Source organism: Hemiscyllium ocellatum, chromosome 15, assembly GCF_020745735.1.
Source record: "Hemiscyllium ocellatum isolate sHemOce1 chromosome 15, sHemOce1.pat.X.cur, whole genome shotgun sequence".
Lineage (NCBI taxonomy): Eukaryota > Metazoa > Chordata > Chondrichthyes > Orectolobiformes > Hemiscylliidae > Hemiscyllium > Hemiscyllium ocellatum.
Genome location: NC_083415.1, coordinates 4,308,467 through 4,334,628, shown reverse-complemented (window position 1 = coordinate 4,334,628; position 26,162 = coordinate 4,308,467). Strand labels below are relative to the sequence as shown.

At 42.2% G+C, this 26,162-nt stretch overlaps 1 protein-coding gene across 1 annotated transcript in view; it reads left to right on the top strand.

The window, feature by feature from the left end:
* Nucleotides 1–26,162, top strand: part of vapb (VAMP (vesicle-associated membrane protein)-associated protein B and C) — a 120,930-nt gene that overhangs the window by 38,537 nt on the left and 56,231 nt on the right. Inside the window, exon 2 of the mRNA XM_060835934.1 lies at nt 4,789–4,941. Within this exon, the coding sequence (XP_060691917.1) occupies nt 4,789–4,941 (153 nt within the window). The remainder of the gene's footprint in view (nt 1–4,788; nt 4,942–26,162) is intronic.

Below are 26,162 nucleotides of genomic sequence, written 5' to 3'. Positions count from 1 at the left end.
GTTGTGCTTTATTGTAGAGGGAATTGAGATAGATAGTTGACTACTAGGAATGGTAGGTGAAAGTGAGGACTGCAATGCTGGAGATCAGGATTCCTGATGAAGGGCTTTTGCCCGAAACGTCAATTTTCCTGCTCCTCGGACGCTGGCTGACCTGGTAGAAGAGGTAGCCTGTGGCTATCCCCTTCTGGAACAGGTTTGCTATTTTGGATACTGTTGGGGGTGATGGCTTCTCAGGTGAGTAGCACTGGCAGTCAGGTTTCTTTCTGAGACTTGCTGTACTGTAATGAGGGCTATGTTGAGTTCCAAGGGGACCAATTGTAGTAGAGGACTGTAAGTCTGGGGTATTGACAGATGTTCCTGTATCCATCAGCGAGACATCACTCTGGTGTGATGCCTCCCTGGTGTCAGGGTCAAGGATGTCTCGGACAGGGTGCAGAATGGTCAGCAGCAGTTCTGTTGAGATATTTGTATCATTGACAGTGGAGTCGCAGATAGATAGGATAGTGAAGAAGGCATTTGGTATGCTTACCTTTATTGGTCAGTGCATTGAGTAGAGAAGTTGGAAGGCCATATTCTGGCTGTACAGGACATTGATTCGGCCACGTTTAGATTACTGTGTTCAATTCTGGTCTCCTTGCTATGGGATGAATGTTGTGAAACTTGAAAGGGTTCAGAAAATATTTACAAAGATATTGCCAAGGTTGGAGGGTTTGAGCTATAGAGAGAGGTTGAGTATGCTCGGGCTATTTTCCCTGGAGTGTCGGAAGATGAGGGGTGACCTTTATTATGGACCAGGCCAGACGCCCTCAAAACATTTCAGCAAAGTAGTCCAGACCCTAACTTTGCGGGTTGTTTTAAGCAGGTGTACAGTGGATATTCCAGGAGTGATGCCAGCTGGCCCAACCATTTAGTTTTAAACAAAACAGAATTTATTTGCAAGGTGACCAAATGAAACACAAGCAAAGAGAGCCAAATACAAAGCAACAACTTATCCGAAAACCTTACAGATTAACCCAACTTAATGATGCTGCTCCAAATACCTGCAACAATCCCCAATAAACACCCATTGGCAAAAAAAGGAAAAATCAACCCAAGGTGTCTCAGGACAATACAATCCCAACAATCCTTTCATGGAGCTGTTTCTTTGACCAGCAGCTTCAAAACCTACTGATTGTCTTCTCTGAACAGCTAGACTGCACAAATCAAACCAGAGCAAAGCTGAGCTTGGAGGACTAGTCATTCTCCTTTCATTGTACAATGATTTGGAGATGCCGGTGTTGGACTGGGGTGTACAAAGTTAAAAATCACACAACACCAGATTTCGCTGCACTTTGGATGCTGCCTGAACTGCTGTGCTCTTCCAGCACCATGAATCCAGAATCTGGTTTCCAGCATCTGCAGTCATTGTTTTTACCAGGTTATAGTCCAACACTATCACTTGATGAAGGAGCGATGCTCCGAAAGCTACTGTGTTTCCAATTAAACCTGTTGGACTATAACCTGGTGTTGTGTGATTTTTAACTTCATTCTACAAGTGTTTTTTAAACTTGAAAGCCTTTTTCCTGAGGCAGTCTGTTAGCTAAAATGAAATTGGCCCCAGAACCCATAAAACCAAGACCTCCTGGAATCTCTGTGTTTATGACCCCTCTGAGAGAAAACAACCAAGGACAACATAATCTTGTTAAAGGAGCAGCATCACATTACCTTATAGAGGTTTATAAAATCATGCGGGGCATTTATAGGGTAAATAAACAAGGTATTTTCTCTGTAGTGATGGAGTCCAAAACTAGAGGCATAGGTTTAAGGTGAGAGGGGAAAGATTTAAAAAGGACCTAAGGGGCAACTTTTTCATGCAGAAGGTGGTAAGTGCATGGAATGAGCATCCAGAGGAAGTGGCGATGGCTGGTATACTTACAACATTTAAAAGGCATCTGGATGGGTGTATGAAGGGTTTAGAGGAATATGGGTCAAATTTTTTGTTTAGGACTAGATTTATTTAGGTTGACATAGACAAGTTGGACTGAGCGATCTTGATTCTGTGCTGAATATCTCTATGATAGCCATGTATGAAGTGCTGTAAGACTGGAGGATACCTCATCTGGTGCTATTATCTTAAAGAGGCTGTAAAGAAAAGCCAAGGAACTGTAGACCAGTGAGCCTGATATCAGCGATGGGTAAGTTTTTGCAGGAGATTCTGAGGGACAAGATTTACATGCATTTGGAAAGGCAAGGACTGACTAGGAATAGTCAACATGGCTTTGTGCATGGGAAGTCATGTCTCACTAATTCGGATTCTGAAGAGGTGCGAAAGAAGCATGTTGAAGACAGCAACAAAAATGTTCTGCATAGTAGACTGGTTAGCAAGGTCAGATCGCATGGGATCCGGGGGGAGCTAGCCAATTGGATACAAAATTAGCTTCAAAATAGGAGACAGGATGGTAGGAGAGTTGATTTTCGGACTGGAGACCTGTGACCAGCAGTGTGAGACAAGGATCAGTGCTTTTCATCATTTATGTAAATTATTTGGATGTGAATATAGGAGGCATGGTTAGTTACGGATGAAACCAAAATTGGTGGTGTAGTGGACAGTGAACAACATTATCTTAGAGTACAATGTGCCTTTCATCAGATGGGCCGCTGGGCTGAGGAGTGGTAGATGGAGTTTAATTTAGATAAATGTGAGGTGTTGAATTTTGGTGAGGCAAGCACGGCAGAATTTACAAACTTAATGGTAGAGCCCTGGGGAGTATTGTCGCAGGAAACCACAAAAGAGACCTTGGGGTACAGGTTCATAGTTCCTTGAAAAAGTAGATTCAGGTAGACAGGATGGTGAAGAAGCCATTGCTTGCCTTCATTGGTCGTAATATTGAATATAGGAGTTGAGACATCATGTTGCTGCTGTACAGGACATTAGGGAAGACAGTTTTAGAATACTACATACAATTCTGGTCAACCTTCAGTAGGAAGGATGTTGTTAAACTTGGGAGGGTACAGAAAAGATTTAGAAAGAAGTTGCTGGAATTGGTGGGTTTGAGCTATCGGGAAAGGTTGAATAACCAAGATCTTTTTCCCAGGGTGAGGGAATCTAAAAATAAAGGGCAGTGGTTTAAGGTGAGAGGTGAAAGATTTTAAAAGTATCTGAGAGGCAACATTTTCATGCTGAGGATGTGCATGTATGGCACATGCTGTCAGTGGTGGTGGGGGTGGATACAAGTATAGCATTAAAAAGGCATCTGGGTTGGGTATGTGATTAGGAAGGATTTAGAGGGATATGAGTCAAGTGCTGATAAATGGGACTGGGTCAGATTAGAATGTCTGGTCCACATGAATAAGTTGGACTGAAGGGTCTGTTTCCATGCTCTGAAACAGGGGTAGCAAGCCAAACCAAATCAGCCTCACTATTAGTGGATTTGCAACACAGTAAAATCAAGACATTCAACGACCGTTCAAACTGCCCAATTGTTTATTTGCGTCTAAAATGGAACATAGGTAGCGTAGTTTTCATTCTTTGCTGTGCTACTTTGTGGTTTCCTGTGAGGGAATCATTTGGATTTTGTCACTTGCCATGGCTGAGCCCCCTCTCAAAGACATGCGGTACAATAAATGTCTTTGTACATCTTTTCCTGTATTGCTACAGCAATGAATAACATGAGTTTACTTTGTGTTTGGGAATGTACATGATGTACATTGCTGACTTGACCTTGTGTTCATTTGCTCATCCTTCCAGTATCTTCAGCTGCCTTGTTTTATTGGGGGTATTTTGTGTACTTTTAAACTTAGGTATTCTATGTAGCCCACTGAGATTTTCTGAAGCATTTTCATAAAATTCCCAGTGTGGAAACAGGCCATTGGCCCAATAAGTCCACACTGACCCTTTAAAAGGTAACCTACCCAGACCCATTCACCTACCTTACTGGTCTACATTTACCCTGATTAGTGCACCTAATCTACACAAACCTGACCACTGTAGGCAATTTAGCATGGCCAGTTCACCCAACTTGCACACCTTTGGATTATGGGAGGAAACCGGGGGACCCGGAGGAAACCCACACAGACACGGGGCTAACGTGCAAACTCCACACAGACAGTGACCCGAGGCTGGAATCGAACCCATGTGGGACTGTGAGGCAGCAGTGCTAACCACTAAGCCACTGTGTCGCCCTTAGCAACCAGATATTCTTTCTGATACTTCACATTACAAATTTAATTTACTTCAGTAAGGTATACGTTTGGCAAAAATATGCATCAGTCAGAAAAGTAGAGTTTTAATAATTCATCAAGGAAAGACAACATCATGATGAGCCTCTGTTAATAACAGTTGTCCAGTTTCAATGGTGAGAAATGGATATTGATATAGAGCAGAAAGCCAGTGAACAAGCACTGGCCGTTTGGTCCAAGCCAGATGATTGTTTATAGTTATATGCATGTCCTCACTATGTCCTCTGTTATCTGACCTAATTTAAATGAGAGACTAGGTTTGGATGTGCATTGGGAAGGCAGGGAGGGCTTGAAGATATGCACCCTGGCTGATTCTTTTCTTGTGCCCTTTGTGACCCACCTGCCCCTTCCTTTAGTTTGTAGGTATTAGTGTTGTAAAACAATCCTTAAAACAAGAGTTATCATTCTGTTTAAAAGCGAGACCATAAAAGCCCAGACAGATTAGAGGTATGCATAATTGGAGCCCAGATAACGTTTGATCAATGCCAAAGATCATCTTCTGGAAAAGAAAATGTATTGACTGCTGCCAGAAATAAAGTTTTTAACCTATTTTTCTGCTTTTGGTTACAGGTCCTTTCACAGATGTTGTCACTACAAACCTGAAACTAAGTAATCCCTCAGATAAAAACATATGCTTTAAAGTGAAGACTACAGCCCCGCGGAGATATTGTGTGAGGCCTAACAGCGGAGTTATTGATGCAGGCACTTCAATCAATGTCTCTGGTATGATGTGTTGTGCTTGAGCATAAGGTCTTTGTGCCTAATTAAAGTTTTGTGTCAACATGCTGCTACTAGAGATGATGGGACCGGAAGCTGAAGCTTCTTGTCGTGACATTGTGTAATTTGAACTGAAGTGTTCGCATTGCTTTCTCAGCTCTCACAGTATTTAAAGCATATTGTAAAATTCAATTCCATTTTGTAAATCTGCAACTCTTTTTTATAACTTCTTACTGGTTTAAGTTAGTAGAATTGTAGCTCCAAAATTTATCTCAGTACTTTAGTGAGCAGGAATGTAATTTTGGCTGTATTATCTATTCATGACAATTGATCTGTTCAGTTTGAATTGCAGTATGTGTAGTGGGCATAACTGTGAAAGCATGTGAAATTTTGATATATTTTGCATTCTAATAGTTTAATACTGTTCTGAGATCTTACCTTTGTAAAATAACACCCTGGTGTAGGGGAGATCCCTCTTCAAAAACTGAGACACCAATAAGGCCTGACTTCTATTACTGACACAGTAAGGGAACCTGTTCCAATGTTGGCACATTACAGGGCAGCCCTTCAACTGGTGACATATTTTAGGAGAGCCTTTTCAAAATTGAAATGGTACCACAAGGCATCTTGAACAAAATATCAATGTGAGCTCTGCAAAGGAAATGACTTTTCTGTATGTGTACAACAACAAGAATCCTGAATATGTTGGATGATGAGTGAAAATGTGATGTCTAAAGACTTGGGGCTTCTGTTTCAAGCCCATTGTTGAATTGAACAATAGAATCTTAAGACATTGGATATCTGATAGTCAGGCTTTCAACAGATTGTTTTTCAGACCATTAATAACCAAGTATAGAATACATTCTGGGAACAGTTAAATGATCCAGTGAACAGAATGAATAGTTTCTTAATGTCACAAACCAAATGTGACTTTAGTCCAGGGAAGACAGTTTTTAGTGAATGGGACTACTGAATGTAAAAGTAAGGCCTTCAGGTTGTGCCAGAGAATCATAGATTCATACAGCATGGAGTTGTCCAACTCATCCATGCCAACAGGTATCTCAAAATCAACTAGTCCCATTTGCCTGTATTTGGCCCTGATTCTTCTAAGACTTTGCTATTCATGTTCTGTCCAAATGTCTTTTAAACATAGTAATTTTTCCTGCATCTTCCACTTCCTCTGCAGCTCATTCCATACATGCACCAATCTCTGTGTGAAAAAAAGTTGCCCTTCAGGTGCCTTTAATTTTTGTCCTCTCACCTTAAACCTATACCCTGCAGATTTGGACTGCCCGACTTTTGGAAAAAGATCCTGGTTATTCACCTTACCTATGCCCTTCGTCCCCGAATGAACAGTGACCGTAACATGTTGGAATTTAGCATCAATTTGGGAGTGATATTCTTGGTTTGGAAATGACTGCGCTGAAACTAAATTAGTGTAATTATATAGGGATGAAGGCAAGGTTGGCTGTGGTGGGGTAGGAGAGGACTTTAGCGAAAAGACTCTTTAGGAACAATGACAAATGTTTAAGAAGATTGTTCATGACCTACAGGAGAGATTTATCCTAGTGAGGAGGAAGAATTCTAATACAAGGATGAAACAACTATGGATGATTAAGGAAGTAAAGATAACATCAAATTGAAAGCAAAACAAACCAACGTGTTCAAGATTAGTTGATGGTCTACTGGATTGGGAAAGTTTTAAAAGCATACAAATGATGAATAAAAAGGGAAGAAAATAAACACTGAGGGCAAATGACAAGTCCAGTTGAGTTTCTGGTCAGTGGTAACCCCCAGGATGTTGGTAGCCGGGGATTCATTGATGGCAGTACCGTTGAATATCAAGAGATTGCCTCTTCTTGGAGATCATCATTGCCTGGCATTTGTGTGGTAATAATATTAATTTCCACTTTTCCTCCCAAGCTTGTGTACTGTCTAGGTCTTGATGCATTTGAACATGGACTGCACAATGTCTGAGGAGTCATGAATGGTGCTGATGTTCAATGCAGAGAAGTGTGTGGTGATGTGTTTTTGTAGAAAAAAGGGTCGTGAGGGTAGAATTCTGAGGAAGGTGTAAGGAAACTTTGGAGCGATCTGCACAAGTCGAGTGTTTAGGCAACCACATGGCAGATGAAGTATATTGTGGATAAATGTGGTGGCACGGTGGTTCAGTGATTACCGCTCCTGTCTCTCAACACCAGGGACCCAGGCTCGATTCCACCCTCAGGTGACCACTTGTGTGGAGTTTACACATTCTTTCTATGTCTCCGTTGGTTTCCTCCGGTGCTGTGGTTTCTTCTGCAGTCCAGTGATGTGCAGGTTAGGTGGATTGGCCACGCTACATTGTCCATAGTGTCAAGAGATGTACAGGCTACGTGAATTAGCCATGGGAAACGCAAGGATGGGGTGGGTCTGGGTGAGCTGCTCTTCGGAGGGGTCATTGTGGACTTGATGGGTCGAATGGCCTGCTTCCACATTGCCAGGATCCTACAATGAAATGTGAAGTTATATTCTTGGTGTGAAAAACAGAAAAGCAGTGTATTATTTAAATGGTGACATGTTGGGTATTATGGATATACAAAGGGATCTGGGCGTACTTGTTCACTAGTCAATGAAAGCAGACAGGCAAATGCAGCAAATTGTTGGCTTTCATTGCAAGAGGATTTGAGATCAGAAGTCAGGGTACCTTCCTGCAGTGTAGTGTCTTGGTGAGACTACAGCTGAACTACTGTGTGCACTTTTGTTCTCCCTACCTAAGAGAGGATATACTTGCGATAGAAGGAGTCCAGCAAAGATTTACTCAGCTGTTTGTGGGGGTGGCATCTCTGTTGTGTGAGGAGAAACTAGTTTTGACTTGTAAACTCATGTAGAGTTAACAAAAATGAGAGGAGATCGAATTGAAACTTATAAAATTCTAACAGGACTAGACTGACTAAATATAGAGAGCATGTTTCCAATGGTCAGGAATCCTAGGCCACTGGTCATAGTATCAGTATGTAAGATAGGCCATTGAGAACTGAGATGAGGAAACATTTCTTCATTTCGGGGTGGTCAACTTGTGCAATTAACTATCAAAGAAGGCTGTGGAGGCTAATTCACTGAATATATTCAGAAAAACGATAAACGTTTAGACGTAAATGGATATGGGGAAAAAGCAGGAATAGGGTGTTGAGATAGAAGATCATTGAGCTGTACAGCATGGAAACAAACTCTTTGATCCAACTCGTCCATGCTAACTAAAATCTATACTAACTAAACATCCTAACTAAATCTAGTCCCATTTGCTAACACTTGGCCCATATCCCTGTAAACCCTTCCTATTCATATACCCATCCAGGTACCTTTTAAATGCTGTAATTGTACCAACCATCCACCAGTTCGTCAGGCAGCTCATTCCATATACACACCACCTTCTGTGTGAAAACATTGCCCCTTGGGTCCCTTTTAAATCTTTCCCCTCTCACCCTAAACCTGTACCCTCAAGTTTTGGATTCTGCTACTCTGTGGAAATAACCTTTGCTGTTCACCCTATGCATGCCCCTCATGATTTTATAAACTTCTGTAAGGTCACCCCTCAGCCCGTGATACTCCAGGGCGAATAGCCCCACCCTATTCAGTCTCTCCCTGGCAACATCCTTGTGAATCTTTTCTGAACCCATTCAAGTTTCACAACATCTTTTTGATAGGAGGGAAAGCAGAATTGCACACAATATTCCAAAAGTGGCCTAACTAATGTCCTGTACAGCCGCAACATGACCTTCCAATGCAGGTCATACCAAACGCCTTCTTCACTACCCTGTCTACCCACGATTCTCCTTTCAAGGACCAAAAGTTTCTTTGCTTGGCAGCACTGCCCAGTACCTTACCATTAAATGTATTTCCAAAATGCAGCACTTTACATTTATCTAAATTAAACTCCATTTGCCAGTCCTTGGCCCATCGACCAATGTGATCAAGATCTTGTTGTACTTCGAGCTAACCTTCTTGGCTTTCGATTACACCACCAATAGACAATAGGTGCAGGAGTAGGCCATTCTGCCCTTCGAGCCTGCACCACCATTCATTATGATCATGGCTGATCATCCTCAATCAGTATCCTGTTCCTGCCTTATTCCCATAACCCTCGATTCCGCTATCCTTGAGAGCTCTATCCAACTCTTAAACAAATCCAGAGACTGGGCCTCACTGCCCTCTGGGGCAGAGCATTCCACTCTCTGGGTGAAGAAGTTTCTCCTCATCTCTGTCCTAAATGGCCTACGCCTTATTTTTAAGCTGTGTCCTTTGGTTCGCGACTCACCCATCAGCGGAAACATGTTTCCAATTTTAGTGTCGTCTGCAACTATATCTTCTATCTTCATATCCAAGTCATTTTTATAAATGACAAAAAGAATCAGTGGATCCGGCACCAATCTTCTGGCGCACCAGTCCGAAAAGCAACCTTCCACCACCACCCTTTGACTCCTATCTTCTAGTCAATTCTGTATCCAACTGGCTAGTGCTCAATGTCTTTTTTTCTTAGAGGGATGTTGTAAACCTGATGCTGAGGTGTCTGCTCCTTGGAAAGCATAGTAAGGAGCTTTGGGATGAGAAAAAAGCAGCATGAGTGGGTGAAGTCACACTCACACAGACCCAGGGTTTTAGTTTTGCTTTCAGATTTTGAAGTTGGGATTTTGAAAACTATTCCGCAGATACAGGGGTCACCCTGTACTTAACTACTACTCATCAACTGTTCCAATATAGCAGCATCCCATAACACACAAAGGCAAAATTCAGCAAAACCGATTTCCCTTATGTGCTATCTCCTCCAGACAAGGAGAAGGAACATCGACAGAATGAATCTAGCAGCAGAGAGAGAACTCAAACATTTTGCAGCAGCAGAGAATCATGGAGTCATAGAATCCCTACAGTGTGGAAACAGGCCATTTGGCCCAACAAGTCCATATCAACCCTTCAAAGAGTATCCCACCAGACCCATTCCCTCCACTATTATTTTACCTGTTCCCTGACTAATGCACCTAATTTACATATACAATTTAGCATGGCCAGTTTACCTAACCTGCACATCTTTGGACTGTGGGAGGAAACTGGAGTACCCAGAGGAAACCCACGGAGACACAGGAAGAATGTGAAAACTCCACACAGACCGTCTGCCTGAGGCTGGAATCGAACCCGGGCCCCTGGTGTTGTGAGGCAGCAGTGCTAACCACTGAGCCACCGTGTACAGCACTGAGCTGTACCTAGCTGCTTTAACTTCACAATCCCAACTTCAACAACTGAAAACAAAACTAAAACCCTGGGTCTGTGTGAGTGTGACTTCACCCACTCATGCTGCTTTTTTCTCATCCCAAAGCTCCTTACTATGCTTTCCAAGGAGCAGACACCTCAGCATCAGGTTTACAACATCCCTCTAAGAAAAACCAAAACACACACATCCTTCTTAAAGGCACCTATCACAACAGGTTCCATATCTTCTCTCTTGCAAAGATTGGCAACCTCTTTGCTGTGTCATGGGATACCTTGCACGCACAGAAACTTAATCTAGATAAACACATAAGGGAGCAGTATATAGAAGGATATATTGCTACGGTCATATGAAAATGAATGGGAAGGTGTTCATTTGGGGGCACCGACAAGGGGTCTGTAGAAATACAGGACAGAAATGTTATTATAATGGGCCTTCAGTTCACTCTTGCTGTGCAGTTCTAGGACTTCAAGTTGAAGGTTCTTAAGTCCATTGGCAGCTTTATTATGAAGCAGAATTGGCAAGAATATTTAATTCCAGTTCTTTCATTTTTAGGCCTTGATATTGTATACAACCCAAGAAATAGGAGCAGGAGTAGGACATCCAGCCCCTCAAGCCTGCTGCACCATTCAGCAAGGTCATGATGTGACTCACGCCTCAATCCCTCTTTTGTGCCAGCTTAGCATAGCTCAAGGATGTGTTGCTGGAAAAGCACAGCAGGTCAGACAGCATCCAAGGAGCAGAAGAATCGATGTTTCGGGCATAAGCCCTTTAGCTCTCATTCCTGATGAAGGGCTATTGCCTGAAATGTTGATTCTCCTGCTCTTTGGATACTGCCTGACCTGCTGTGCTTTTCCAGCATGACACACTCAATTCTGATCTCCAGTATCTGCAGTGCTCACTTTCTCCTAGCTTAACAAAGCTGCCAACTTCCTGATACTTCAAAAATCTAACTCCCTTCTCCTTAAATGCTTTCAATGGTCTAGTCTCCAAACTGACTGGAATAGAGAATTCCAGGCATTCACTGCCTTCTGGGAGAAGAAATTCTTCTTTCTCAGCTTCAAATGAATGGCCCCTTATTCTGTAGCTACCTCCCCTTGTTTGTGGTTCCTCCACTTGTGGAAACATTTTACTAACATCTGTCTCCAATATCTCTGCAACCACTGCCTTTAAATCCCTTGGAGACAGACCATCCAGTCCTGGGAATGTGTTTGCCTTAGTCCCAATGGGTTGTCAAATGCTTTATCGCTCATGATAGAGGCTGTGATAAGACTTTCCTCCCATTCACAACAATCTCATCATTTCCCCAGTTGCATCCTCCAGGCGTTCCCACTTACTTTGGCAATTTTTTTTTCTATATTGATAGAAGCTCTTGTTTTTAAATTTCTTGTCAATTTACTTACACAATCAACTTTCTCCCTTTTTGTGAGGTTTTCATCATCTGTTGGGTCCTACAGAATTCCTAAGCATAGATCATTGAAGTCAGAGTCCCACAGCATAGAGACAGGCCCTTTGGCCCAAACTGGTCCGTGTTGTCCACAATGTCCATCCACGCTAACACCATTTCTCTGCACTTGGTTCATATCCTTCTTCTCCTTTCCTATCCATGTATTTGTCCAAATGCCTTTTAAATGTTTTTAATGTACCCACCTCAACCACCCTCTGCATTAAAATGTTGCCCCTCAGGTTCCCTTTTACTCTTTCTCCTCTAACCTCAAACTGATGCCCTCTAGTCCTCAGTTCCCCAACCCTGGGAAAAAGACAAAGTGCATTCCCCTTATGCTTTTCCTGATCTTTTATATTTCTATAAGATTCCCTCTTTAGTTTCCTACGCTCTAAAGAAAGAAGTCCTAGTCTGTCCAACCTCTCCCTATAACTCAGACCGTTGAGTCCTGGCAACATCCTTGTAAATTTCTTCTGCACTCTTTCCAGTTTAATAACATTCTTCCTCTTGCAAGGTGACCAAAACTGAACACAATACACCAAGTGTGGGCCTCACCAATGTCCTGTACAACTGCAACATAACTTCCCAACTTCTATACTCAGTGCCCTGACTGTGTCAAAATTCATCTTCACTGCCCTGTCTACCTGTGACTCCACTTTCAGAGAACTGTGCACCTGAACTCCAAGGTCCCCCTGTTCCACTACACTCCTTAAGGCTCTACCATTCACCATAAAACTCCTATCTTAGTTTCACTTTCCAAAACATAAGACCTCACACTTAGCTATATTAAACTCCATTTGCCATTTTTTGGCCCACTAGTTTTCTTCACTTTGTATGCCTTTGATTGGATGCTGTTCTTGACCATTTTTGTTAACCACAAGTTGTCCGTCCATCTCATTGAGTCCTTCTTGACCAGAAAAAATTGTACAGCATTCTGAGATATCTACTTGAATGGTTGCCACTGCTCGTCCACTGATTTTTCCCTTTGTCTATTTTTGTAGTCTTCTTTCGATAACTGTTTCTTCATACCTCTTACTGGCCTTTATTTAAAGTGAGTACACTGGTATGAGACCCAAGTTATTCTTCCTCAGACAGAATTTGAAATTCTTTGTTGTGATCACTATCCCCCTAGTTCCTTAACTAAGATCTCTTATTAACCCTGTCTTGTTACACAATGCTAGATCTAAAATAACACAGACAGATTTTGCAACATACTGTTCTAAAATAGTCTCCATGATGCACTGTAGAAATATCTTCTATGACACCCTTGCCCATCCGATTTGTCCATTTACTAATACCAATTAAAATTACCTATGACAATTCTAGTGCACTTATTACACACCTTTATTATTTGACTATTTTTAATTTGTTTTGTATTGAAATATCTCTTTTGGGGGCTGATAGACAACTCCCACCCGTGATTCTTTTCCTTGCTATTCTTTATTTCCACCCAAACTGAATCCATATATAAATTTGCGGTCGGTAGAGTTGTGGACAATGACAAAGGATGCTGTAGGTTACAGAGAGACATAGATAAGCTGCAGAGCCGGGCTGAGATGTGGCAAATGGAGTTTAATGTGGAAAAGTGTGAGGTGATTCACTTTGGAAGGAGCAACTGGAATGCAGAGTACTGGGCTAATGGTAAGATTCTTGGTAATGTAGATGAGCAGAGAGATCTCGGTGTCCAGGTACATAGATCTTCGAAAGTTGCCATCCAGAGTTGTTACCCAGATTCCTGAAGAAGGGCTCATGCCCGAAACGTCGATTCTCCTGCTCTTTGGATGCTGCCTGACCTGCTGTGCTTTTCCAGCAACACATTTTCAGCTCCAATCCAGAGTTGTTAAGCAGGCAAAAGATGTACTAACTTTTATTGGTGGAGGGATTGAGTTTCAGAACCACGAGGTCATGTGCAGCTGTACAGAACTCTGGTGTGGCCACATTTGGAGTATTGCATACAGTTCTGGTCACTATTATAAGAAGGATGTGGAAACTTTGGAAAGGGTTCAGAGGAGATTTACTAGGATGTTGCCTGGTATGGAGGGAAGTCTTATGAGGAAAGGCTGAGGGACTTAAGGTTGTTTTTGTTAGAGAGAAGAAGGTTGAGAAGTGACTTAATTAAGACATAAAAGGTCATCAGAAGGTGAGGTAGGTTGGAGACTGGGAGCCTTTTTCCTCAGATGGTGATAGCTAACATGAGGGCACATAGCATGAAATTGAGGAGTGATAGATATAAGACAGAAGTCAGAGGTAGTTTCTTTACTCAGAGTAGTAGCGGTATGGAACACACTGCCTGCAACTGTAGTAGACTCGCCAACGTTAAGGGCATTTAAATGGTTATTGGATAGACATATGGACGAGAATGGAATAATGTAGGTTAGATGGGCTTCACATGGCTTCCACAGGTCAATGCAACATCAAGGGCTGAAGGGCCTGTACTGCGCTGTAATGTTCTATGTTCTATCATGACCTATTTTACATAGAATCACAGAGATCTACAGCAGAGAAAACAGGCATTTGTGTCTATGCCAGTCACAGGCAACCATCTAAGTATTCTATTCCCATTTTCTAGCACTTGGCCCATAGCTTTGTATGCCTTTGCATTGCAAGTGCACATGTAAATACTTCTTAAATGTTTTGAGAGTTTTTGCCCTTCCCACCTTTACAGGCAGTGAATTCTATATTTGCACCAGCCTCTGAGTGAAAATGTTTCCTCATATCTCCTTTAAACGTTCTGCCTGTTACCTTCAGTCTATGCTCCCCAATCATTAATCCCTTCATCAGTGGGAAAAATTTCTTCCTGAGTACCCTATCTATGCTCCTCATAATTTCTTTCTCAGCCTCCCTTTTTAAATTGAAAAGTTAACGTTTTGGTTCCAGTGACGACTCTTCAGAACTCATTGTAGCTTGGAAAACGATATTGAAGATTGGATGGAGAGGGGATGAGGAGTAAATGATGGGTGGGGATGGAGCCGAGAGTGAGAGACAGAGGACAGCAGTTGGGCAGACAAGGAATGGGTAACGGTCAGCCTAAGTGAGTCAATATGTGGAGATGCTAGTGTTGGACTGGGGTGGACAAAGTCAGAAGTCACACATCACCAGATTATAGTTTATAAATAAATAAACAAATTTATTTGAAATCAGAAGCTTTCGGAGCAATGCTCCTGCATCAGGTGAAGTGACTTTGGGAGAATCAATTGTTGCAAATAGCGACCATTAGTTGCTAAAAATGGGTTGGGTGTCAAGGCCTGGTGTGTGGGGGGGTTTGGGCAAAGACTGGAAGGTGAAGTAGTGATTTACTTGCACTTTACTCAGTCTAGTTGTTATCCATAATGTTATCTCCTTTATGTTGAGGGGACTACATGCAGACTGGGTGACTGCTTTACAGAAGATCCATGTTCTGCCTGCAAAAATGACCCTAAGCTGCTGGTAGCCTGCCACTGCAACACACCACTGTGCTCCCTGCCCAACATCTCTTGGGTTTACTGCAGTGCTCCAGCCAAGTTCTGTGCAAGCTGGAAGATGGCATCTTATTTTCTGCTTAGGGAGGCTGAAACCTTAAAGATTCAGTATAGAGTTCAATGATTTTAGAGCTTGAGCACCTCCTTTTTCTGTTAACTCTGCTTTCTCTCCACAGATGCTACCAGACCTGCTGAATCTCTCCAGCAATTTCTGTTTTTGTTTTGAATTTCCAACATCTGCAGTTCTTTGGGTTTTTTTGGCATTTATTATGCATCTCGAATTGCCCTTGATGAGGTGAATGAGAGCTATCGTCATGAAAATACCTGGGTATCCAGCTAGGCTATTTCAGTGGATAGATAAGAGTCAGTCACATCATTGTGCATTTGGACTGTTGCTTGGAGGCTGTGATTCTCCATTTCCTAATGGACTTGAAAACTACCTGGGGTTTTATATTAATCCAGTAATTTTATGATTAACATTGCCGATGCTCGATTTTGTAACAGATGGTAGTTATAGAGACATAGAGTCATCCAGCATGGTAACAGACCCTTTGGCCCAACCTGTCCATGCTGGCCAACTTTGCTAAACTGAACTAGTCCCATTTGCCTGTGTTTGGCTCATATCCTTTTAAATCTTTGCTGTCCATGTGCCTGTGTTAAGTTCTTTTTTTCCTGAGGTTCTTCCTCACTAAATGCAACTGCAACACACCAGCTTCTGTGAACAAGCAATCAAATTTATTAAGCACAGTACAGTACAAGCTTTCTGGAGGAACCTTTAACACATACCTCACAGAGTTTACGGGGTCGTGGCAAAAGCTGTCGCTGAACAAAGGAAACAGCCTTTGCTTTATACAGAACTCTCAGCATTACAATTAGTGCAGCCCACAAGACAACTCTCAGCTATCCCCGCATAGTCACATGTCACTCAAGATACAATGCAGTGACCACCCCACTCCAGAAACATTGTAACACAAATCGTCCCTTAATGGTCAAGTCTGTTGTAAATCGCTTTTTGTAACTATCGGGGAGTAGTCAAATTCCAACTGTAATGTTCTTATTGATTTCTGAATGAAAATGTAAATCATTGCTGGAAATGGCCATGTAAACCTCCCACATTTCACCTAAAAGACAAAGACACACTGCATTACCTCCGAGGCATTCAATTTCTTGCAGGTCAGCAGAGCACATTAACTCTTTTAATATCCCACCTGTCCAAATGTCTTAAATGTTGTAATTGTACCTGCCACTACCACATTCCACAAGTTGCCCCTCAGATCCCTTTTAAATCTGTCCACCTTAAACCTGTGCCCTCTAGTGTTGGACTATCCTTGGAAAAAAGACCTTGGCTATTCACCTAATCTATGCCCCCCATGATTTTGTAAACCTGTATTAGGTCAGCCCTCAGCCTCCATGCTCCAGGAACAGAAGTCTCAGGCTATCCAGCCTCTCCTTATAACTCCTTCCATTAAAATATATTAAAAGCAAAATAAATGCAAAATACTGTGGTTGTGGTTAGTTGATTGAATTTAAATTTATCCCAGTATTGTGGTAGGATTTAAACTTGTCTCTCTCGGTATTAGTCCAGGCCTATGGGTTATTAACCCAGTAGCACATTCTCCCTTACTTTTGGCACTGAGCTGAATTGTCATCGAAGTTTAGCATGTTCCACTTCGATCCAATTCACAGCATCACTTTTATTTTTGATAATGAGAGTTGGCTGCTGGTTGTAAGTTAGTTCTGTTCCTTCGCTGACTCCCAGGTTACGATGTATCGTGCCTTTAGAATCTGGTTAAGTTGCTCTTCCAAATATGACAGAAAACAGCAAACAGAGCTATCAAATTACACGGTAATACTAAGTGTGGCCACTTCTGGAATCCATTTCACGGCAAAACCAATTAAGAATTATGACTGATGCTACACTATAAGCTGACATGACAAGCTGGTTATGTAAATTACATTGTTTCTCTTTGAATTCTTTTACAGTGCCCATCTGCCTGAAGGGGTACCTCTTTAACTCCTGTTTGCATCTCCGATTAGATACCAAGCACTTTGTAGAATTTAGAAGCACTTTGGCTCTATTTGTAAGAGAACAGGACTGACTAAACTTGATATATGTTTGTCTGCACCTGTGATGCCATGGGTTCTTAATGTTTCCTCTTGGGCAGTGCAACAGAACCCCATATTTTGCTCATGGGTTGTGCTGCAGGAACTTAGTATTTGGAAAAAAATCCCTTGAAATCAGGAATATTGGTCTCTGCATTAAGGAACTCCAAAGTACAAGGTAATGAAAATGAGACTCAGCAACGTGGTCCTGGGGAAAACTGGCTTCTGCTTGATCCAAATACAGATCAATTGCAAGTTGAATGCTGGACTCAGTAACACAGTTTGACAACAGATTGGATGCAAGGAAAAGTGTTGACCAGCAGCCTGACAGCAAGCAGTACCTTTTCTAGTAACATCATAACAACTGATACTTTAGTGTCAGTTTGAGATTGGAAGATATTCTTGTTCTCCTGATTTAATACAGAAATACCCAGCTGCTACTGGCTTTCACATGAGTTCATTCAACCATTGAATTTTGCCCACACCTCTGGAATAGAAGGGTGTGGATTCACTCCCCATTGAACACTAAGTGAGAACTGTATTTTCAAATATCCTGTCTTTCTACTGATGTTCTCAACTCGTTGGAGTCCCATTTGTTGGATGTAGAAGATCCTGCAGCAATATTCAAAAGATGAAAGTTTCTCCCAGTTTCCCAACCAACATTTTCCCCTTAGTCATCAAAATAAATCATATAGCCAATCATTTTGAAATAATTAATTCCAGTGAATTTCTGTAGATGGCAAAGACGTATTATTGGATCTATTAACCATCAGAGAGACCTATACTATCCCATTACAACATAAAGGCATTTCCAAAGTCGTCCTCTTGTCTACTCCATATGATTGCATAAAACATCACTTTTTGTCTGACTCTGCCCAATTTGCACCCCTTCAGTTCACTGTTGTGGTTTGATTTCAAGATCCTCTTATTAATGAGGTAAGAAGATAATCTTCACATGAGACCCCTTAGGAGGTTTTATCATATTTAAATGTACAGTCTTATGTGAAAGGTGCCGTTCTTACTCAGTGCTGCAAGTAAGTGTCGGCTTTAGCAAAAACAATAATTGTTGGCGAAACTCAGCAGATCTGGTAGCATCTTTGGAGCAAAAGCAGAATTAATCTTGCGAGTTCAGTAACCCTCCTTCAGAATTGCCTTCAGCATCTGCAGTTTTTTTTATTAAGTGTCGGCTTGAGTTATGTGCTCGAGTCTGAACTTCCAACCTAGCTCAGGGAAGAGTGCTATCACTTGTCCCAGCTTGGTACCGAACCGAGTTGTTTATCGATGACGTTTTACTATATTCATTCTCACTACTGAGTCGAATGTGGCGAAAATTTTTTTTCATCATTATAATTTATAAGGAAATGGCTTAGCATGGGGGGTGTATACACTACATACTGAGTTTCATCTCCCCTGTAAATATGGTATACTGGAGCTCTTTTTCAGTGAACACTACTTGCAAAGACATCCTGTTCCTCTCTTTGATCTATTTTTATAGCTCATCAAATGGTTAGCCAAGCTGCATCATGTGTATGGAAGGAACAATGTCCTTCCTTGTATTGAATTAGGAGGGAAGAGCGGATGGATATATGAAGTTTGCCTTTCGAACCAGATTAGTTAGCTTTGTGCCAGTAAGCATGTGAAGGAAAGGGTGGTATTTACAGACAATTGCTTCCAGTACTGGAAGACATCACTTTTTAAAAAAAAACATACTGCCAGAGCCATTTATCAGTCTTTCCCTCTGTTGCACAGACAATGTCGGCACTGTCTGTGTGGTATTGAGCAACATAGACAGATTATAGGGGCTCAAATTCAATTTCCACTGAGTATTTAATAAGTTGGGAACAGCCAGGGGTGGCAGCTAGAAAGTTAACGTTGCCACTAGTATTCAGCACCAGGCGAGGGAGAGTCACTGTTCCTGATTTTTTTTTCTCTCTCTTTTTCCTGGAATGTGGGTGTCACTGGCAAGGATACCATTTATTTTCCATACTTAATTGCCCTTGAACTGAGTGGTATGCTAGGCCATTTCAGATGACTGTTAAGCACATAAAATGACTCAGGCATTTAGCATTGACTAGCAACTTGGTTTAATCCAGGATTGTGCGTGCAGTTGTTGGGTAGCAAAGTCATTTTTTTTATTTTGTGAAATCTGATTTTGTTTGTCATATGTAGTTGCATTAAACTGAAACGTAATTTTAACTCTGTAGTTGCCCAGCCCCTAGGCTTGTATTAAGAGTTCCAATGAAAATGTAGCTTAATTAACTACTCAAGTCCTGGAGCGCTATTTCAATCCAGAACCTATGATCTAATGAGAGGACTTCAGGGTTGAGCGTTACTAGCTGATCCTCAGTGGACACTGCAAAAGAAAAATGGAAAATCATTTACTGTATATAGTGCTGCTTCATGTCTCCAGTGGCATTTCATATTCAATGAAATTATTTTAAAGAGGGATGATTGCTTTTATGTGACGGCTGTGGTAACCATTTTATGCACAACTCTCACAAGGGGGAATGGGAACCAAAGTGTAGGCTTAGATGGGTCAGATTCAAACCAGGAAGTGCGAGGTAGAATGTTAGTGAGTGATGTAGTCAGCAAGTTGGAAAAGAAATGAGGGCTAAAAAAGCGTCCAGCAAAGGAAATTAATGGGGTTGTGTGGTTATATTTTGATGCAAGGTGTATTACAGAAAAGGCAGATGAACTAAGAATGCATGTTGAACACATGGCAAAACTTTTCCATTGACATAATGGAAACCGAGTTAAAGGAGAAGTAAAATTGGCAGCTGAATATCTCTGAATATAGAATTATCAGGCAGGATAGAGTGGGTGACAAAAAAAGGAGGGTGGTTAGAAGTATTGGTTAAAGAATCAATCACAATTGAGAGGAAGGAAGATATACTGAGCAGATTAACAAAGACTTTATAGGTTGTGCTTAGGAAGAAAAAAGGGGCAGTCACTATCAGGAGCATACTACAGCCCAGCAAATAGTGAGAGGGAGATAGAAGAACACGTATTTAGACAAATTGCTGCCTGTAAGAAATAAGAGGGCAATCATGGTAGGAGACTTTAACTATATCAACAATACAATGGCCATTGAAGGTCTTGTGCATTTTAAAAATGTATTCATGGGATGATAGCATTGCTGGCTAGGCTTGCATTTGTCACCTATCCCTAATTGTCCACAGGTCACTTAAGAGTCAATCACATTACTGTTGGTCTGGAGTCGCATGTCGGCCAGACCAGGTAAGGATGACAGTTTCCTTCCCTAAAGGACCCGGCTGAACCAGGTGGGTATTTCCAACAATCAACAATGGTTTGTGGTCATCATTGGACTCTTAAATCCAGATTTTTGTTGAATTCAAATTCCAACATCTGCCATGGCAGAATTCAAACAGAGTGCCTAGGCCATTACCTAAGTCTCTGGATTAGTAGTCCAGTGATAATACCATTCAACGTTAGTCTTCCCTTCAGTGTGAGTTGTGTCCTTCTGTGTCCAGGAAATTGTTTTAAACAACACGTGACAAGCCAACGAGAGGAGACACAATTTTGGATTTAGTTTTACGAAATTATGTGGTGAAGTGGGTGAAGTTTTAGGAAATTAATGTGGTGAAGTGGGTGAAGTAATGTGGCAAGGGTGACCTTATCAAGCATAGTAACCACAATTCCATAAAATTTAGCGTCATTTTGAAAAAGGACAGAAATAAATCAGGAATAAAAGTTTTTGACTGGGGAAAGGCAAATTTTACAAAACTGAGAAGTGATTTGGCTGAGGTGGACTGATCTGTACTGTTAAAGGATAACTCAGTAATAAACTGAGGCACTAAGAAGTACGATCTTAGGGCATAAAGCAGATATGTCCTGTCCCAACATAAGTATGGCACTGCCAAATCAGGATCCTCATGGTTGTCCAGAAAAATACAGGGGAAGATTAAACAGAAAAACAAAGCTTATGGTAGTCATGAAAAGTTAAACATTGCAGACAGCCCAAAAGAGTATAGAAATTGCAGGGGTCAATTTTTTTAAAAAGTAAGTCAAAGAGAGGGCATGAAAAAATTTGCAAGATAAAGGAAAACATAAAATTGTTTTACCAGTATATGACGAACAAAAAGATGGTAAAGTAAAAAGTGGGTCTTATCAGAATTAACGACATGAACTTGTGTGATGATGCAGAGGATATAGGAAGAATTTTAAGTGAGTTTTTCATCTGTGTTTCCAAAAGAAAGGATAGTTTGGCTATGCACTCGGTTCTGCTGTAACGTGTGTTTCTTCAACATGAATTGACTTTGATGCGATTGAAGAATTTAGACTGTTACTTGTAGAATGTAAACTTTCCTTACATACGACTGTATTGCGCCCTGTTAGTTTACATGGCGTGGCTATTAAAGCAATTTTCTTATAATGTGAAATCGCACACGAATAATTGTTATATCAGAACTGACTGTAGTAATACAAGAGAAGCAGTTGTGAAATATTGAACAAAATAATCATAATGAGAGAGGAAGTGTTCGAGGAGTTGGAATCCTTGAAAATGGATAAGACACCAGGCCGGGTCAGGGAGGAAATAGTAGATCCCCGCAGGATAAATTTCCAATCTTCACTAGATATGTAAGGTACTGGAGGAATGTAAATGTAGTTCTGTTGTCTAAAAAGTGTACAAAGAAAATGCCAAATAATTATGAGGCAGTTAGTCTTACTTCGGTGGTGGGCAAATTGTTAGAATCAATTCTGAAAGATTGGATAAACTGTCACTTAAAAAGGCATGGACAGTCAGGAATAGTCAGAATTTGTTAAAGGAAAGAGAAAGTGAGGACTGCAGAGGGTGGAGACCAGAGTCAAAAAGTGTGGTGCTAGAAAAGCATAGCAGGTCAGGCAGCATCTGAGGAGAAGGAGAGTTGACGTTTTGGGCATAAGCCCTTCATCAGGAATGTGCGGGGAAGGAGGTTGAGAGATAAATAGGTGGGGCTGGGGCAGAAAGTAGCTTTGAAGGTGATGCATAGATGCAGGTGGTGGGGGGGGTGATAGGTCAGAATGAAGGGTAGAGCTGATAGGTGGGAAGGAAGATGGGACAGGTAGGACAGTTCAAGAGGGTGGTGTTGAGTTGAAAGGTTGGATCTGGGATGAGGTGGAGGAAGAGATGAGGAAACTGATGAAATCAACATTGGTACCGTGTGATTGGACACTCCCAAAGTGGAAGATGAGGCATTCTTCCTGCTGGTGTTGGGTGGCTTGGATTTGGCGGCGGAGGAGGCCCAGGACTTGCCTGTCCTTGGTGGAGTGTGAGGGGGAGTTGAAATGGTTGGCCACAGGGTGGTGGGGTTGTTTGGTGCTTGTGACCCAGAGATATTCTGTGAAAATGTTCAGCAAGTTGGTGTCCTGTCTCTCCAGTGTAGAGGAGACCACATCAAGAGTAATGGACACATGATCTGAGGTGTTTGGGTGTGCAGGAAAATCTCTGCGGATGTGGAAGCATCCTTTCGGGCCTTGGATGAAGGTGAGGGGCAGGTGTGGGTGCAGATTTTACACTTCTTGTGGCAAGGGGAAGGTGCTGAGAGTGGAGGGTGGGTTGGTGGGGAGTGTGGACCTAATGAGGGAGTTGCGGAGGGAATGCTCTTTGCAGAATGCTGATAAGGGGTGTGAGGGAAATATATCTCTGGTGGTGGGTCTGACTGTAGTGGTGGAAATGGTGGAGGATGATACGTTGTATCCAGAGGTTGGTGGGGTGGAAGGTGAGGACCAGGGGAGTTCTGTCCTTGTTGTGGTTGGAGGGGTGGGGTTCAAGGGTGGAGGTGCAGGAAGTGGAAGAGATGCACTGGAGGGCATTGTTGATCACGTGGCAGGGGAAAGTGTGGTCCTTGAAATAGGAGGCCATCGGGATATTCTGGAGTGGAATTGCTCCTCCTGGTAGCCAGAACTGTCGACTCTTCTGCTTCTCGGATGCTGCCTGACCTGCTGTGCACCACATTTTCGACAATGTTAAAGGAAGGTCATACATAACAAATTTGATTGAATTCTTTGAGGAATTGACAAGGAGAATCGAGGAGGTTAGTATAGTGGATGTTGTTGACATGGATTTGGAGTGAGGCATTTGTCAAGGTCCTACATAGCAGACTGGTCAGAAAAGTAAAGGCCCATGGGATACAGGTTAATGTGTTGAACTGGATCCAAAGTTGGCTTAGTAACAGGAAATAAAGGGTAATTGTGATTGGTTGACCTTGTGAATGGTAAGTCGTTTCAAGTGGTGTTCTGCAGGGCTCGGCAATGGGACCCCGGCTATTGCTTTTATACATTGATTTGGACTTGAATGTATGGGGCACAATTGGGATATTTGCAGACGACACAAAAGTTGAATAGTGTAGAGAATAACTGGAAGTTCCAAAAGGGTGGCACGCTGGCACAGTGGTTAGCACTGCTGCCTCGCAGCGCCAGAGACCCGGGTTCACTTCCCGCCTTAGGCGACTGTCTGCGTGGGTTCCTCCCACAGTCCAAAAATGTGCAGGTTAGGTGAATTGGCCGTGCTAAATTGTTAGGAGAATGGGTCTGCATGGGTTGTGCTTCGGCAGGTCGGTGTGGACTTGTTGGCCCGAAGGGCCTGTTTCCACACTGTAAGTAATATATTCTAAAAAATAATATTATTATGATGGGCAGGAAAGTGGCAGGTGGAGTTCAAATCTGCTGGGTGTGAGATGCCTTTAGGGAGGTCAAACAGGAAAAGGGAATATACAATAAATGGGAATAAACTACAAGGTGTAGATGAAGTGAGAGATCTTGGTGTGCAAGGACACAGACCCCTAAACGTAGCAGTGCATGTTGATAAGGTTCTAAAGAAGTCACAAATATTAATCTGTAAACAGCAGGGAAGAGGTTCTTCTTGAGTCCATTTGTTCGTGTATTCAAACTTTTATATCTTCTGCCCTCTGGAAGAGGTTGGCTGGGAGTATAAACAGGGTGAGGGGGATCTTCTGTTTGGTGCTTTTTTGAGGCAGTGGGAAATATTGATAAAGTCAGTGGATGGAGGTTTGCGTGATGGACTGGGCTGTGTTCATGACTCTGTAGTTTCTTGTGGTCTTGGAAAGAGCAGTTGCATATCTTGCTGTGATGCATCCAGAGAGGATACTTCCTATGCCCCATCTATAAAAATTGGTAAGTGCCTTTATGGACATGCTGAATTCCTTCACCCTCCTGCGGAAGTAGAGATGTTGTGCCTTCTGGACCATCGTATCAACATGGGTGGACCACGATTGTTGATGATGATCACTCCCAGGAACTTGATGCTCTGGACCATCGTCATCTCAGTACAATTGTTGCAGGCTGGGGTATGTCTTCCACTTTGCTACCTTCATTTTGCTGACGTTGGTGGAGGGATTGTCATCTTGACATCATGCTGCTAAGCACTCTATCTCTTTCCTGTACTCCATCTTGTTGTTTGAGGTGTTGTCAGCAAACCTGTAAGTGGAGTTGGAGCGGAATTTGGCCACACAGTGGAGTACAGTAGGGAGCTGCGTATGTAACCTTGCGCGGCACTAGTGTTGGAGATTATCGTGGAGGAGGTGCTGTCGCTTATTCTTACTGAATGTGGTCAGAAAGTCAAAGATGTAATTACAGAGGACACAGCCAAGATCTAGTACTCAGAGTTTGCTTGGAATTATGGGGTTGGTTGCAGGAATAATAGAGGCATACACTATTTTCTAAATGGGGAAAAATTTTGGAAATCTGAAGCACAAAGCGACTTTAAAGTCCGAATTCAAGATTCTCTTCAGGTTAACATGCAGATTCATTTGACAGGAAGGCAAATCCAATGTTAGCATTCATTTTGAGAGGGCTAGAATATGAGCAGAGTTGTACTACTGAGGCTGTATAAGGCTTTGCTCAGACAACATTTGGACTATTATGAGCAGTTTTGCGTCCAGTATCTAAGGAAAGATGTGCTGGCATTGGATAGAGTCCAGAGGGCATTTACAAGAATGATCTCAGGGCTGAAGGGCTTGTCATGTGATTGAAATTACAGGATAAAGAGAGGCCTAGAAAGAGTGCCTGTGGAGAACGTGTTCCTACGAGTCAGAGAAGCTAGAATCTGAGGGCACAGCTTCCGAGTGAAAGGAGACCTTTTAGAACGTGGAACGGTACAGCCCCATTGACCCTTGATGTTGTTCCAACCTTTTATCGTAATATAAGATCAACTAACCTACATACCCTTCATTTTACTATCATCCATGTGCCTATCCAAAAGTTGCTTAAATGTCCATAATGTATCTGACTCTACTACCACTGCTGGCAGTGTATTCCACAAAACCACCACTGTCTGTATAAAGGACTCACCTCTGACATCTCCCCTAAACCTTCCTCTAATCACCTTAAAATTATGACCCCTCGTGATAGACATTTCTGCTGTGGAGAAAAGCCTCTGACTATTCACTTTATCTAAGCCTCTCATCATCTTATACACCTCTATCAAGTCGCCTCTCATCCTTCTTCACTCTAATGATTGGCTCCCTCAACCTTTCTTCATAAGACGTCCCCTCCAGTCTAGGCAGCATCCTGGTAAATCTTCTCTGCACCCCTCCAAAGCTTCCACATCCTTCCTATGATGAGGCGTCCAAACTGAACACAATATTCCAAGCATGGCCTAACCAGGGCTCTATTGAACTGCAGCATAACCTCGTGGCTCTTAAATTCAGTCCCCATACTAGTGAAAGCCAACGCACCATATGCCTTCTTAGCAACCCTTTCAACTTGTGGCAACTTTGAGGGATCTACGAACATGGACCCCAAGATCTCTTTGTTCCTCCACACTGCCAAGAATCTTGCCTTTAACCCTGTAATCTGCATTCAAATTTGACCTTCCAAAATGACTGGCTTCATACTTTTCCAGGTTGAACTCCATCTGCCACTTCTCAGCCTAGTTCTGCTTCCTGTCAATGACCCGTTGCAACCTACAACAACCCTCCACTCTATCCACCACTTCACCAACCTTCGTGTCATAAGCAAA